Below are 16,062 nucleotides of genomic sequence, written 5' to 3'. Positions count from 1 at the left end.
ATAGACCGGGGACAAAGACGCGGATGAAACCCGAGCTCGCCAGCTTTCTTTCTGTTACCATGACGACAGCAGCCGTTTCCAGCAGCGAGAGACAGGAAACAAAAAAAAAGAGAAAAGGCTCCGCCCACAAGGGGAATTCACAGAGCTAACCTGGCAACCCAAAATTATTATAATCAACTTGCTTACAAGGGAACATGAAATAACCAAGTGGTAACAAATGGGCCTTCCTCGAACCTCCGCAACCCTCTTCCGCTTTCTCTTGTCTACTAATTCATTCCCATCCCTGTCCTGTGTGGCCTTTACACAGCGTGCATGCGGTTCAGGGTGTGTTGCCGTTGCTGGCAGGTGTAGAAGCAGGTTGAGCAGGTTGCTCCCTGAATGCCACTCGGTTGGGCCCTCCTCCCTCTTTCCCTCCCTCCCTCTCCAGGCTGACTGCTGATTCACTCTCACGTTGGCAGCTCAGTGAAGAGATTTTGTTGCCTGTGCACCTGTTCTCATCTGATACAGCCTAAGCATAAGGTAAGGATTTACTGAGGAAGGATTTAATTTTTGTCGTTGTCTTTTACTGTCACAGGAAACGTGTGAAGCTAAAAAGTGGAAGGAGTTTTTTTTTTTTTTCTAAATACGTTCAATAAAATTTAAGTTGCTGCTTTATTTTTTAAGTAATTAAGTAACTCACCAATAACCTCTTTTTTTTTTTTTTTTTTAAAAGATATTTTAATATAAATACATGACTGACAATATTTGTTTTTGTTTGGCAACTGTAACCTGAATAAGTTACACTTAAAATGCGTATAATGTTTCATATTTGGCTCTACCCGGCAGGTTTTGTTATTGTTTCCTGTTTTGAAGGAGTAAAAATAGAATATCGGACGGAAGAAAAGCTTCTGTTTTCACTGTGAGAGTAAAAACAAGTTTGTTGCTAAGTGTCATAACATCACAATGACAACTGACATACATAACTGAAGGACCTTATATAACCCAAGCAGAGGAATACACGTGGCAGTCACTTTTACAGTGATATAAATACAAAAAGTCCCTAAAACCCTGAGTGCGATGAAATATGAACTTTGAAAGTGTGGTGGAGGAGCTCTTCATTATTTATAAAAGACAATACAGCACTAAAAAAAACACTCCATTACAAGTTAAAGTCAATCCAAATTGTACTTAAACACACACATATATACACACACACACACACACACATGTATATATAAATAGAAGAGGCTCAGAAAATCTAAACTTTCAGTATCATCACATTATTGAATCTTATTGAGGTGAAACTACTTGTATCTGCTTCAAATGCTGCTGGACAGCTAAATATGTTGCAGTGCATCGTCACCATTAACTGGTCGAACGTCATACATGTTAAATCTTAATTTAAAACGAAACTGGTGACTTGAACTGCTAAGGTAAAACGTACAGTATGTCTTTCTGAAATGTAGAAGAGGAAAATATCGAAGCAGAATATGGAGTCATGTTAAATGTTAAAAGATATTGAGGCGGTACATACATAAATGTAACATTGATTGCAGCATATTAAGAGCAGGAGGGGAGCTTTGAAAAGCATAAATGCTAGATAATTAGTGTCTGCATGCAGGCTGAAGGAGTTCAGAGTGTTTACAGGATGTGTGTTTGTGTTGATTTTAATCTATGTGTGTGTGTGTGTCGGTGTGTTTATGTGGGACCGGATGTCTGTAAAGTCAAGGCTGACAGAGTTGTTGAGGTGATTGCTGCTCCAGACTCTTGACAGACCGGCAGAGTGGGAGATCTTTTTTACCGAGTGCCAAAGGGTCAGAAATAAACGTCTCTCCCGGTGTCTTTCACCTGCTGCAGCGTTCCGACTCGTCGGCGGGACGCCTCGGTGTCAAACGGCCTCTCAGTGCAACGGACAGTTCACCGCTGTAATTTCTAGAAATGGGCTGGAGAGTTGTTCCACACAGCTAGCTATGCCCAGCGTGTATGGGGGATGCGAGAGCGATTTGATGGACAGCAAGTGACACAAAACAGGGATCTCGGTTTGACATGAAATGGACCGCGTGTGTCATACGAGCACAGAGTAATGTTTCCAGCAGATATGAATCAGTGTCACCTGTAACATTTAAAGTCATCGTTTACAGTCTGGTCTTTGTATGATCCCAATTATCTCCCCGCTGAACACGTACTCAGTTACACAGCAAAAAAAACAACAACAACAAAAAAAAACAAATCCAAACAAATTCGTGACTCTCCTGAGCCGCCTGTTAAACTGGTTCTGAATTGGTTTCATTTACACTCGATTGTCAGCGGGCCTGCAGCACCAACATCGAGCTTTTATCCTCTACGGAGTCTTCACTGTAGTGGGATTCATTATTATTATTATTTAGTCATTAATTCCATATGATTTTTTTCTCGAGCTGTTGCCTTAAATTGATGATATATAGTCAAGTCACAGACAGGAAATGCGGACAGGAAGAGAGGGAGGGAGGGAGGGAGGTGGAGAGAGAGGGGGGAGGGGTGCGCGTTTAACCCCAAGGCTGAGTCTCTATTCAAAAATCAACTTGCATTTCATGACTGGAAAACAGCGGATAAATTAGTTTTTTCATTTCATAACTCCAGTTTATTATTTTCTTTGCTGCACTGCACTGCAGTAAACTGTAAACAAAAAAAACAGTGAAACATGGAGTGTGGATGATAAAGAAGCTGAAACAGAAACCACAGATGAACATTTCTGGCTCATTGGCCATTGATAATCAATACAACTGCGCATTTCCCCATTTATTTCAGAGAAGAGGGAAAAGTTTGAGTTTTTCTTCAATAACTCCAAGAGTGCTTTCACACGTTGTTTGGTCCGGACCGTCGTCCGACTTTTTCCCGTTTGGCCCGAAACTTAATAGCAGGTGTGAAAGGTGCCAGAAGAGTTGGTCCCCGGTCTGGGTCAAACTAAATCATGGTTTGGTTCGTTTGTCGAGAGAGTATGGTTCGAAATTTCATATCAGTTGCAGTAAGTTAAGGGGCAGGATTTTCTTACCCGTTGAACAATAGAAGAAGAAAAAGATCCGGAAGAGAAGTAAAACTGAGCGGCGGTAGGACATGAGGAGACGAGGAGACAAAGTATTGAACTGCAATTTGGTCAGATGAAGTCAAAGTCAACCTGACAAAAGGCATAAAGATGTTGACGTTTCTGAGAGGAAAATAAATGCCGGTAGTTATGCCATAATAAGAACGATAGTTTAGTTGCAAAAAAAAAAAAGTCTGTTCATTCATTTTTTTTCTGACTAGACAACACAAAAAAAACCTGCCTGACAAACACTTGTCTACAAACCAATCAATGTTAAGTATAGGGAGAAGAAGCCCACGTCGGTGACGACGACAGGACGGATTTCTTTACTTCTAGAGCGCTGGCAAAATTGTAACGTGAAACCAAACCTACCTGCATGAAATGTATACCATGTAACAAAAACATGAACCTTGGTTTTGATCGTGGTCTGGACCTACAGGTTTAAAAAGTCCCTAAAAGACGGTGGATCTAAGTTGTTTTGATTGAATAAACAGATAATAATTGTCCACTACGGTTGACGAGTTTACAAGAAAAAAAACAACGTGTTGTCTATTCAATTCGTTTCAGTTCATAGTTGTGGATTTACTCAAATGAAATAAATATGCCGATGTAATAACAGGTAAAACCAGAAAGCTGTGTTGCTGCGGGCTCCAACGTTACACATTGTAGACGGAGCATTTTGCACTGATTATAACAAGGATCATTTTAGAACAAAGCAGCCAATCAACAAAGCGACACACAGCTAGAGAGCCCTGCAGGGAGCTGCAGTCATTTGTGTGTTGGAGTGAAGCCGAGGGCAGAACACATAGCTCACAGGGCACTTGTGTGAGTTCACGCTGTTAAAAAGTCACAGATCTCACCGGAGATTGCGTCGGGACGATGTTGAACTGTCTAACAGCTCGGGGACTGACAGCAGAGAAATTCACCAACAAACTCCTCGTACGGTAGTCGGCGATGTGGTGTTCACGATGCCGTCAACCACCGACTGAGAGTCGGGACAGGATTAGCTCCTCGAGGATTTTCATTATGACTTGTGTCAGTGCAGCTCACCTGCAGCATTAAAGCAGGCAGGTTTTTTTTTTTTTTTTTTTTCCGGCTCTGTGAAAATGGGAACAAAACAAACAGAAATGGTTTGTTGCACTTTGAGTGTAAAGAGCAATGGGTTCAGGGAGCGTTTGAAGGCTGTGATGAACACGCGTGGGGCCGTACTGATGGTGCTTAACGTGGGCAGGTGCTAAGAAGACTTCCAAGTTACTGGAAGAAAGCAGAAAATGATTAAAACAAAATCCTCTTTGAGTTATTTTTTTTAAAATCAAGAACGCTTTTTTGTTTGGCCTCCAGTCTCTTTACATTTTGAAAAATATAAACATCAAAGTACCAAAGGGAAAAAAAAAAAAAGACATTCAGGGAAACCACTGCAAAATTATAGTTATTAAAAAAATGTTTTATTCTTTAATGCAACAAAATAACGATTATACTCTCTTTATTAAAAGGGAAGGACTTGTAATTACTACATTTCCTATCATTATTTAGTCGAATTGTTACCCTGGGCATTGGTTTGGCGCAATGCCAAATAAACAGTGAATGCATCTTTGCAAGTCGCCCACAATATTTTATATCTACCTGCCCAGGGACTGCAAATGGAAATGAGCTCATAGCGAAATGTAGTACAAAGCATCTTTCCTCCTTTTGATTAATGTATTTTGTGCATGGTCCCTGTTATAAATCAATAAAAAAAAAAAATAATAATATGCATAATAATCTTTTACATATATTGTGAAAAATGAAGGTCTTCTTCATCTGCAGGTATTCAGTTTCTGAGCAGCTTGTTGCTCTGAGCTGTTTAAATATCAGGGATATTGTTCACATATTGTAATGTACAGCTGAGTTATGCTAAATACAATGTCACAGTGACAATAACTGCATATAATGAGACAATGTTTTCCATAGCAGTAATTGTTGCAACTCTGCAGACGTATTCAAATTGACAAAAATGTGTCCAGACTTCCCATGCTTGCCTGTTCTGGAGCTCTCAGCTCTGTAACATGGACTTCATTAAGAGATGAGTTTTACTTATTTACCAGCAGAACAATGGATGTTCAAACTCACTGTCATTTTATGCTCTTTAATGACTCCTTGTAAACTTCACGGCTCATTTTTGATTTTGGAAAGAGCATCCGACGAAGCAACTTTAACTTAAAGTTCACTTACATTTTTTGCTGGCGCTTTTCAACATTTTAAGATGTAAAGCTGTCATTTCAACTGTTAAAACAATGTTGGAAAGAAGTCCTAAGAGTGGCCAGAATCATAGATGGTTTGAATGTTTCATGAGAACGGAGCAAATTAGATCCACTGATGATGACCATGTGATACAATCAATGGCTTCCAAACACGCAGGTAGACCTCGGGTATTTATTGAGCTCTCACTTCTGAAGTCATTTTTTCAAGTGAGAATCTGTCTCTAATCAAAGTTTTGCACTTTGAATTCAGCAAAGTATTAAATGTATTTCAAGCAGTAAGATAATGTTGTGTTGTCTCTCATGTGTTTCAGAGTGAAACCAAAGGGAAAATGAGACATTTAATAATCCCAGCAGGTCTCCTTCTGCTCGTCCAAGCCTTTCACCTGGCATCACTTCAAGATTCTACCAATTCTCCGGGGCGTACGATTGACAAAGGCTGGCTCCGCGAGCTCACCAAAAATACAGCTGGAAGCCAAAATGATGCGTTAACAGAAGAGGCGGAAGATGATCAGGGAGGTGACGCAATGGAGTCGGGCACTGATTACAGCAGCGGTATACCATCTGGATCCATGGCGTTAACTTCTGAAGAAGACGACGTGACTGGTAGGAGGGCAAATGAAACATCGGATGATCTGAATATTCTCACGGCCACTCTGCCTCCTTCAGTTCAAAATGGTACAACCGAGTCACCAAACGCCACAGTTTCTTCTCTGACGACAACGACTACGGATCCCGCAAACTCCAACCAGGTCAACGTGACGGAAGCTGGGGAGGAATTTAACTCAACGACGACCCCACAAAACTCCACCAGCATCCTTGATTTCACTGAATCTCCGGAGAGCAACGCAACTACAACACAGCAACCCACAACAACACCAGGCGGAAATACGGAGATGACCAACAGCACAGAATCTGCCAACACCACAGAATCTGCCAACACCACGACCTCTGCGACAACCACGGCAGCGGCGCCGGAGATGACCGAGACATCCACCGCGTCGACCCCGACAACGGTGTTCTCCTCTGAGACCACAGGAACGAGCCCTGCGACGACAACCGCAGCTGCTCCAATCGCACCTGAGGGCGCCAACAAGACGGACAAGGGTGAAAGCTCAGGGAGCAGCGCAGAGAGAGGTACCGCTGCTGTTTCAGGTGTTACGCTAACTGATGTACAATTGTGTGTCCAGAAATGTCCCTTTGTCAAATTCCAAGACAATTCCGAAACAACTTGTGTCAGCAAAAAAAAAAAAAAGTCCCAAATACTTCAGCGATCACCTTGGTTTAAAAGAAACAACTTCGTTCATTCATCACGAGCACAAATATCACCGTTGCAAGTTTTACACGTCGCCTTTTTTTTTTTTCCGCCCTTTCGCTGACCCACATTTGCCTCCGTCTATTTTCCCACTGGCAGAGGACAAACGCCCCTTCTTTCGAAGGCAAAGGTTGGATTGGGTTTCAGGTGCTATCGATGTGGCCACTATGAGTGAAGGGGTCCATTACAACCACCTTCTCAGCAGGACAATGAAACCCTGTTTTAGTTGCAAATAAAAAAAAAAGCCCGTAAAGGGACCGAGGTCAAAGATACTTGTGCAGCCTCTGTGCAGGGGCGTGAGACTAGTCTTTGGTGTCGACCACGAGATCAAGACGATAGGAGTGGAGAAGGCCGCTTGTCATACGGTGCGCACAACCAATCATTCAATCGATCTATCTGCCGTATCTTCTCGAAAAGCTGATTTAAAAATATATGTGGTAATAAAGCTTAACACGACACCACGGCAAGAGGGGAAGAAAAGGTCTTTAGAGGGGCTGGCGCAGAGTTGGGATTAAAATGAACTCGTATCACTTGGACAGATGTGCCAGCAGGACATATAACACTAACAGACGATAGCAATAAACAGTGGGAAAACAGTTGTGAAACTGTGGGCAACACAAAGAAAAAAAAAAACAACAACGCTCCAGTTACCATGACAGGCACAGCGTGGGCACAAAAACTGTACAAAGGCACAGACTGTTGAGTACAGATACACATAGAGTCTATAAATATGAGCCTGCAAGAAAACTTTGTTTTTTCTAACATCAATAAACACAAATTGTCACTTACTCAAGGTTCACTTGACTTTACCCGACTACAATATATACAGCCGTGTCAGCAGCTCGGTGGGCAGCGCTTTAAGCTAAATGCTAAAGTAAGATATAATGTTTACCGTCTTCGGTTTATTGGTTTAAAGTGTTGACGTGTTTTGTGCTAATTAGAAGCAACTAAAGACAATGTACAACAGAGACTTATGGAAATGTCATTGGATCGATAGAAAGTTAAAGAGATATAAGAGATGTAAAAAAGTTGTGTTGCGAGTATTTGGTCAAAGAAAATTGTTGAGCGGATTCAAATTTTTGACTTGATAATGGCGCTAGATCAAAAAAAAAAAGTACCTTTGTTACGTATGTGACATAAATGAGGTAGCTACATTACGTAAGTTAACGTATGTACGCAAGTTAAAACAAGTCAGGTTTGACTTATGTTTTCAAACAGGACACAAATAACGGAAGTCCCAATAAATGTTCATATGGGTCATATTAAGCTACGTCCACATATTAGTTATATATTACTATTATATATTATCATTATTAATATATATTATTATTCACATGCATTTATTCTCATGAACGCAAGAGTTCGCCAACATAAACACTTGTCATTATAACTCCCTTTAACAACGCACAATTGTTGATATTTTCAGGTGAGGTCAAGTGACGTAAATGTCTGTGCCAACATGGCAATCCATCCAGCAGATAAATATTAACCTCATGGTTAAAAAGTAAGGAGATTACCAAAGCCAGCAAGTTTAATCCTCAAGGCAACATGAATATCTGTATCTGTCAGAGCAGTATTGAGGTACATTACCATTCACAGAGCCACACTGCCAGCAAGGCTATATGAACACCTTTAGATCAAGGTAATATAGATCTTTTTGCAGGTATTTTCACTTCTTGTTAAATATATATCGAATGCTCAAGTGAGAAAAGTTAAGAAAATTGCTTAAAGAGTAACCCGAAATGCTCCTTTAAAATGTTTTCCCCCAGTGGAAACAAAAACGACATAACTAGAAAAAATACTTCCACTCATATTTCATTATGTGTATTTTCAAGTGAGGTGAAAAAAAATGCAGCTGGTAAAAAAAAAAGAAGAAAAGATAGAAATATACTTTATGAAAAATAAAGGCTTTTGGTTCAGTTTGCCCCAGGTTAGGGAAAATTGATCCTGAAAAACTGGTTCAATTGAGCCATTTGTAGATAAACAGAGCCACTGAATTATGTATGTGTGAGTCCTGAAAAAAATGCAAATGTAGTATCTTATGTCAAAGGATATTTCTGTCACTTTATTTATTTTCCATTCCTGCTGCCTTAAACACAAACAGTGAACCAAGAGAGAAGAAAAGTTTATCATGTACTTTGTAAAGTAGGAATTGAAAGTCGAGGTTCACAGTTAAACATTGCATTAAAAGACTAATTGTAAGAATAGAAAAGTTACAAAAGGCCAGTCATGTCAACAGGAGTCTGTTTTTTCCACACCTATCCAGCTGTCATAACGTGACAACACAGATGTTATTGTTTGAAATATATGATTACATCTGTGGTCTATTTGCAGAATTGTAAATACAGGACAGCATTGTTATAACAGACCAACGGAGAGTCGATTATGGCATTCAAGTAGTTTTCTGGCACATTTTACCTTTTTGAGATGTAAAACACAGCCTGCCGCCTGAAAATATTCAAATGTGTTCAAGAAATTATTATGATTTCGGCATGTTAATTGCATTAATTATCACAGCGTAAATTACACAATTCTGACTAATTGGGATGTGTATCTATGCAGAGTGCTGCCACTACAAACACAATCTCCAAAACACGTTTCAGCCATAATTATGTGACAATTAGCTCTAAAAGATGGCAGCTGATATAAATAATTTTGTTCTTGACAAATTATTTATAACCCCCTCCAACCCCCTCATCTCCTAAAACGAAGGTTTGGCATCGGACACACAGAGGAGTCGAAGGCAGGGAGCGTGGGGAGCAGTGCTGGGAACGGCGGTGGCCGTGGCCTTCGTGGGACTCGTGGCCTACGTCATCCTGAGAAAGAAACACCAGAAGGGTTTCTCTCACAGGAAACTGGTCGAGGAGTTTCCGTCAGACCCAGGTATGTAACTTCTTACACGCCTAGGTCGCATGAAACATTTCTAACGCTTTCTAAAAATGTCTGTATCTACATAAAAACAACAACAACAACAACAAACACATGGAAGGTGGGCGGCAGATTGCAGACAGAACACTGAGCTAAATATAATGACCTTATTATTCCTTCATAATTATACACAATAACTCACTCACATGCTCAGCGACTACTATTTCCCACGAGATAAAAGTTTCTGGGCAGGAATGTCTCGAGCTGATCTCAAAGATTGGCATCAGGGCCGATCAAAGCATTTTTTATTTTTAACTGATCTATATCGCCTACACTGAGCCATATTTAGCGTGTCGGAGGACGCAGTAGTGTAACCCATACGTGCAGTTAAAATGCGTGCAGTCTGTAAATATTTTTAAATGAAAAATCAAATCAGCACAGCAGCCACTTGCAATGTCTGCAATGCAGCATTTTGCAAGGCGGTACTGAAAGAGCTAAATGTTAAATATTATTAACCGGATGGGTAGACATTCAACGAAATCGAGTGAATTTGCTCAGGTAACTGTCACAGAGTGTAAGTGTGATTCATATTTGTTGTGACTGTGAATGCTAAAGTTAGTTCTTTGGAATATGTTCTTGCTGCAATGCTGCACTAAGTGGAATTGATAAGATACTCGTAAAGATATTGTTTTGTTCATTTACTTTGTTATTCTGTAAAAAAAAAAAAAAGCTATAAATAAAAAAGGTTAAGTAACAGCTTGGATACAGCCACATTTTTCTTCAATCTAAGCATATACATTAAATTGATTTGAATAATTTTAAGGAATTTAAAACGGCAGCTGTATAATAGGGAAATACAAGTATTGGATCATGACTCGGCATCCGCAGATACTCAATATTAAACACTGATTAGGGGCAAAAAAACAAAACGTGGCCGAGACTTATGCACAAAGCGAATTTTCTAATAGAATAAATAAATAAATCGTTTTCAGAGCTGCTGGTGGGCAGATTTTGTTACATCCAGTCTTTAAAGAAGCTGGGCAACATATTTGGCATACAGACATGAGACAGAGAAGTATTGATCTTCTCATCTGATTCACAGCAAGAAAGTGAATAAATGTTTTTTCCAAAAGTCTCTCTTTTAGCCATTTGTTCCTCTGTGTCTCTTGGTCTCTCTCTCTCTCCCTCTTCCACACACACACACACACACACACACACACACACACACACACACACACACACACACACACACACACACACACACACACACACACACACACACACACACACACACACACACACACACACACACACGCTTGCACACGCCCACACACGTAACACATCCTGCTTTAATAAGGTAACCTCACCATGCAAAATAGGATCATGTACTATGACAGTTTGCAATTTGTCTCATTCTTCCCATGAAGTTAGAGGATGATGGCACTTTGTTGTCACAGTTCCCCCTCCTCTCTCCCCTCGTTAACCTTTCCGTCGAGCTCCTGCTGAAATCAAACCGCACACAGGTATGCACATGAGACTGCAGATCAGGTCAGCTGCGGCACAGGCTTAAAATCCTGCCCGCATATTTAAGATGAGTCACATTCCAGCCTAAATGGAGGATCCATTTTCATACATACTCTTCAAAACAGCTACAGAATTGCAGTCAAAATGAACTGCTTCTTGTAAAACACGCTGGGAACACCCGCCGCCGCTCGAAGACTCCCTCATAAAGCTTTGCTTTGGTAAACAGCTCCGCAGTTTTTACGCAGTAAAACTCCCAATATTATCGAGGGCACTCGGATAAAATGCGTCGCTCGGCAGATAAACAACTTGGCAGTGCACCAGTGAAGTGACAACGTGAGAAAATAACTGCCCACTTGCTGCCGAATATGTAAACGAAGGGCTCAACTCAAACACGCCCCCGAGCTTCACGCACAGAAAGTGATGATTAAAAAAAAAAGCTCGTGAGAGGCAACAGACAGCCTGTCACTTTGACTATGTGTGCGTTACAGATGTCATTATTACAGAAGAAGAGTTTGACGGACAGGTCGACAGTCTCATGCTGAAGCTCAGACAGTCTTGATGGACCAATCACAGCCCAGCGAGGAGCTTTCCTTGGTCAATCAAACATACACATCAAGCCATCTCAGAGACCTGGAGGTTCAAGGAGCATTTCTGAAAGCCCTTAATACCTTAATTTGTGTTCTTTTTCAATGATAGAAAGTAAATGTTGACGGCTGAAATGACCTCGTGACCTCAGCAGCACCTGCAGGTCAAGTATACAACCTGCAATACATGTGAAGTACAAGTCAAGCCATCTGTACCAACTCTGTATGAGAAAAAAACAAAACACTCAACATATTATACTTTTAGATTCAGATTATCAAAATATATTACCAGCCTGTTGAAAAATCTGTTGACTTTCTTTTAAAGTTTTTTTTCTTTTCGTGACAGTGAGCCAACATTTTCTCATCAGATCCTTGTTGGTTGGTGACCCCATCTCTGTGTTGCTGTCATTATTTTGTCATTAGGTGCAATTTATGTCTTTGGTCTACCCACTTACCTCGAATCTGTCGTTTTTACTAATCTCAGTTAGGTGCAGCGATTTCCCAAAATTACTTTTAAAAAGCTGCCCAGTACTTGTAAGTGGAGAGGAAAACAATTATTCGGCAGGGGTAATGACAGCACATCCAGGGAAAAGAGCTTCGTGCTATTGATTAAAAAAAAAAAAATGCTTGTTCAAAATGGAGCCTCAAATAAGAGAAGCCGGGCTCTTTGATTACAGTCGATTTTTTTTTTATAGCGGAAGCCACTGTGCAGAGCTGGATTGTAAATAAATCAGTGTGATGTTGCATTCTATGAGATTGGCCAGTTATTTTGGGAATAAGAACATTAAAGAACATTAAAAACATCATCATAACACGAGCAGCACTGATGGCGGAAAATACAGACCGCTTTTCTACAATAAAATGCTGTAATGAGCCAATACAAACATTTAACGTTAACTTGTCTAATTTCCAGTTCTCAGATTAGACAACACTGAACCTTTGGACTTGAACTTTGGCGGTTCGGCCTATTACAACCCAGGACTCCAAGAGGACAACATCCAAATGGACAACATTGCAGGACGCCGCTGAAACCGAAGAGGCTCCCGAGACCGACGTCATGAACTCCTTTAAAGGAAAGCCTGCCAGTTATCATCATTGGCATTTGATAGACAACTTATAACGTGGAGTTTTGTAAATAAGACTGTGAGAAAAGTGGCATTTGTGGACGGGAAGAACAAAGATATATGTGTAGGTCTGCCGTCAGTCACCACAGATTACTACGCCTTGTGTTGATTAGATTTATTGTACTCACCGAAGGTAATCTGTCTGAAGTACACTGCAACAGCCAAAACGAACCGCCAGCCATTTATGTTTGTTGCCAAAGGAAATCGAATGAAGTCTTTTCTAATGAAGGATGCGCTTTGCAGTCGATGAAGGATGTTAAAAATTAATAGTTATGATGCCGTTCGGTCTCATTTTTGCATCGTGAAATGGAGCCACATAATTGTGCTCGTTCTAAAAAGACATCATCATATCAGCAAAACAGATAAAGAGAGGAAAGCAGATTGCGGCTCCTGCTGATGCAAAACGTTTGCAGTCTAAACAACAGATGACGCAGCTTTGCAAAAAAAATGATAAATTAGAAGCCACAACGAACAATAGCAGTGAGAAACAATCACCTGCTGCTCCGGCATAAGGTCGGCAACAAGGAGTTAAATTTGAACTGCGCTTTTTTTTAGATACTACACGACTGGCAAGTAACAGCCAGAGTCGGAGAATTGAACCGTCATAACCAAAGACTTGAGTTTGCTTTCTACACTATTGAGGGGGAGGTGGTGGGAGGTTTTGTTATTCATAGGCTGAGGTTTCTGTATTCAGGAAGGGAGTTGTGGATTTGGTCACATACAGAGCAAAATTTGAAAAAAATATGAATAGTTTTTTTTATTGTTATTTTCCTATAAGTTTGAGGGTTGACAAGCTTTAGCGAGAAAAGTCTCTTATTTGACTGTTACAATTTGGTTGAACAAGAAGGGAACAGGCAGGGATTAACTACACTCTTTGTCCTTCTATGTATCGAATGCCTTTATACGATAGAATCCTATAATATTTCCGAATTGCTCATTTCTACTTTTCCTTACTCTTCTGTTATATTAAGAAACACATATTTAAAACTGTATATGTACAGAAAATACATCTTCAGCTCTTTCACTCATCATTACCCGAGTGAAGACCGCGCTCAATCAATATGCACCTCGATTATGATTGATAGGCACCTCCAGCTCGGCCTAAACAGCCAACAAAAACTTAAATTAGTGATTTTGGTTTTGGTGCGGTTAGATGGTTTCTGCACCCAGCATGGCAGGTCCGCTTCCTTCCTCGCTGAAATTTCAGTCATCAATCAGCGCAGGAAGTACTAGGCCCGACTGAGAGAGAGGAGTTTTGCATCGCAGTGTTGAAGAATCACCGCGATTATGGCATAAATAATGTGGGCCAGATGGATAATAGGCGACTTAGACATCGGTTATCACCGCTTGTAAAATGAAATGGAACTTGATGATGCCTTAATAAACTACCAAACCCCCCCAAACGTGGTTTTCTTTGTTCTGTGATTTCATATCAAATGCTTTTACATGAGTTTGAAGATCATCTGAATAGTTCCTCCGAAGATATCCTAACACAGAGGATTTTTCATCATCAAACATCAACAAATATTTGCACACATTATTCGACAGGCGACGCCTTTTTTCATTCATTACAAAAACTTGCCGTGTTTGTTTTAATTAACCGCAGCAATTTAGGGTGCGATTGTTTGGCAGGGCGCTCAAATCAATTAACTGACGCCAAGTCCTCGATAAAGAATGTACATATTTCTTCTGGGGCGGGGGGTATTGGCAGGTTAATTTACGCTTGTAGCTGCGCCAAATTAATTTAAATGAAATTAAATGATTGCTATCTAAATTGAAGATATGTCAAATTTTGTATTGGCTAAATTCATTTTCTTCAAGCTAACTGGCTGGAAATGAGTTTAACCTACAAGTCATGCTTGTTGTAATAACCCAAATCAGTATCTCTATCAGATGAGCCTCGAGAACAGTTAAACAGTCAACAGCGCTTTACGCTGGAATCCAGTCATTTTTCGATTAACACGGGGTCTTGTCGTTGACTAAAGGGGCAATAAGAGAGAATCAAAGCAGACAGATTTGCCTAGACGAAGTTTCTTGAAGACAAAAGTTTCCTATTTAGTTATTTACCGGGTGAAAGCATCTGCTCACTGTGTTTGTACTTAAAAGCATCAGTGCAGTTACAACCTGCCATATTTATATCAGCATTCAGTTCATTTCGGCGTTTCGTGGAACAGTTAATTGTTTTGTGGGTGTTTCAGAGCTACAGGAAATGGTGAGCACCCACCTGGGAATAATGCGTTGTGAATTTTTTAATTGGTGTCTCGTCTACTCTAGAAACGTTACTGAATGTTGTCCATCAGCTCCCCCTCAGTTGCCACACAGCCACCGCTCAAGATTCTGCTAAAGACGTCATTCTTATATTAACATGAGGCCACAACTTTAATACTCAAAAAGTGACCAATCAAAATCACTGTTAGCTTTTACTTCTCCAGTGAAATCGATGAAGACGTAACCGACTGCAGCTGTTGTCCATTTTGAACATTCTGGAAATTACATACGTTTTTTTTTTATTAAACCTAGAAATGACAGTGATAGCGCACACGGCTAACTCACACTCGTCAAGTAGGCCCAGTCAGACAAGTGATGCTGGCAGCAGCAGCAGCAGCAACGCCAGCGAGTCGAAACTAGCCAATGTTAGCACCAAAGCCGACCCTAAAAAACATGAAGGACCGAACGTACCGACTGAAATTGAAAAACACATTCCCCCCCCTCTATGATGGCGATATGTTCTGCAGAAGCTAATGAGATCTGCAGCCTTGAGAACGGTGTTACCCGAGATGGGAATACTGTTAAAACTTGTCCTGACTGTCCCTCTGACATTGTGCGTATCTGAGAGGTAATTTTTTTAAAGCCTGTGGCGCCTGAACACCTACTTGCGTGCTACGAGGGGGTGAACCACGCTGCATCAAGAACTTGCGCAATAACATCTCCAGATGTATTGTCTTGGGTGGTACTTAATTACTGACAAAATTGACGTAAAATACCATGTGACATCCTCACTCATCCTTACTTGCCTTCATTCTCTTATGTTTCTACCAAGTTAGAAACAGTGGATTTACCAAGTTAAAACTCTGAGGATGTTGAAAATATTGCTACGCTGCCATAAGAAGACAAGTTCCTTGTTGTTCACCATGTTGATTTTTCATATTTGGCTTTGGAAAATGATCATTTCTGATCTCTGAATTGAATGTAATGCAACATTAATCCCATCTCTGATTTGAGCGTTTTCTTATTTACTTCTGGTTGTGATTTAAATCAAGCGGTGGCAGACGAGAGTACACAGGACTACCAGCTGCTGTTGTGAGTTTTGGTAGTCTGATCATGTACCATCACATCAACTGGATCACAACACTGGGTGTGCAGGAGCCAG

At 40.6% G+C, this 16,062-nt stretch overlaps 1 protein-coding gene across 2 annotated transcripts; it reads left to right on the top strand.

Moving 5' to 3' along the window:
- The first annotated feature begins 449 nt into the window (after positions 1-449).
- LOC138624857 (mucin-15) lies at positions 450-14,095 on the top strand. Of its 2 annotated transcripts, none has more exons than XM_069705405.1 (4): positions 450-519; positions 5,592-6,414; positions 9,305-9,475; positions 12,482-14,095. In XM_069705405.1, the coding sequence occupies exons 2-4, from the start codon at positions 5,610-5,612 to the stop codon at positions 12,595-12,597; spliced, it is 1,092 nt and encodes a 363-aa protein (XP_069561506.1). In that variant the 5' UTR covers positions 450-519; positions 5,592-5,609; the 3' UTR covers positions 12,598-14,095. The 2 variants fall into 2 exon arrangements, with proteins under 2 accessions (XP_069561506.1, XP_069561505.1); XM_069705404.1 differs by having other exon boundaries at positions 5,592-6,432.
- Positions 14,096-16,062: the final 1,967 nt, after the last annotated feature.

Source organism: Brachyistius frenatus, unplaced genomic scaffold (genome assembly GCF_029030835.1).
Source record: "Brachyistius frenatus isolate BFR_SWC_R1_liver_20210118 unplaced genomic scaffold, ASM2903083v1 Contig_56, whole genome shotgun sequence".
In the NCBI taxonomy this organism is placed as follows: Eukaryota; Metazoa; Chordata; class Actinopteri; family Embiotocidae; genus Brachyistius; species Brachyistius frenatus.
This window is presented reverse-complemented; position numbering and strand designations above follow the sequence as displayed.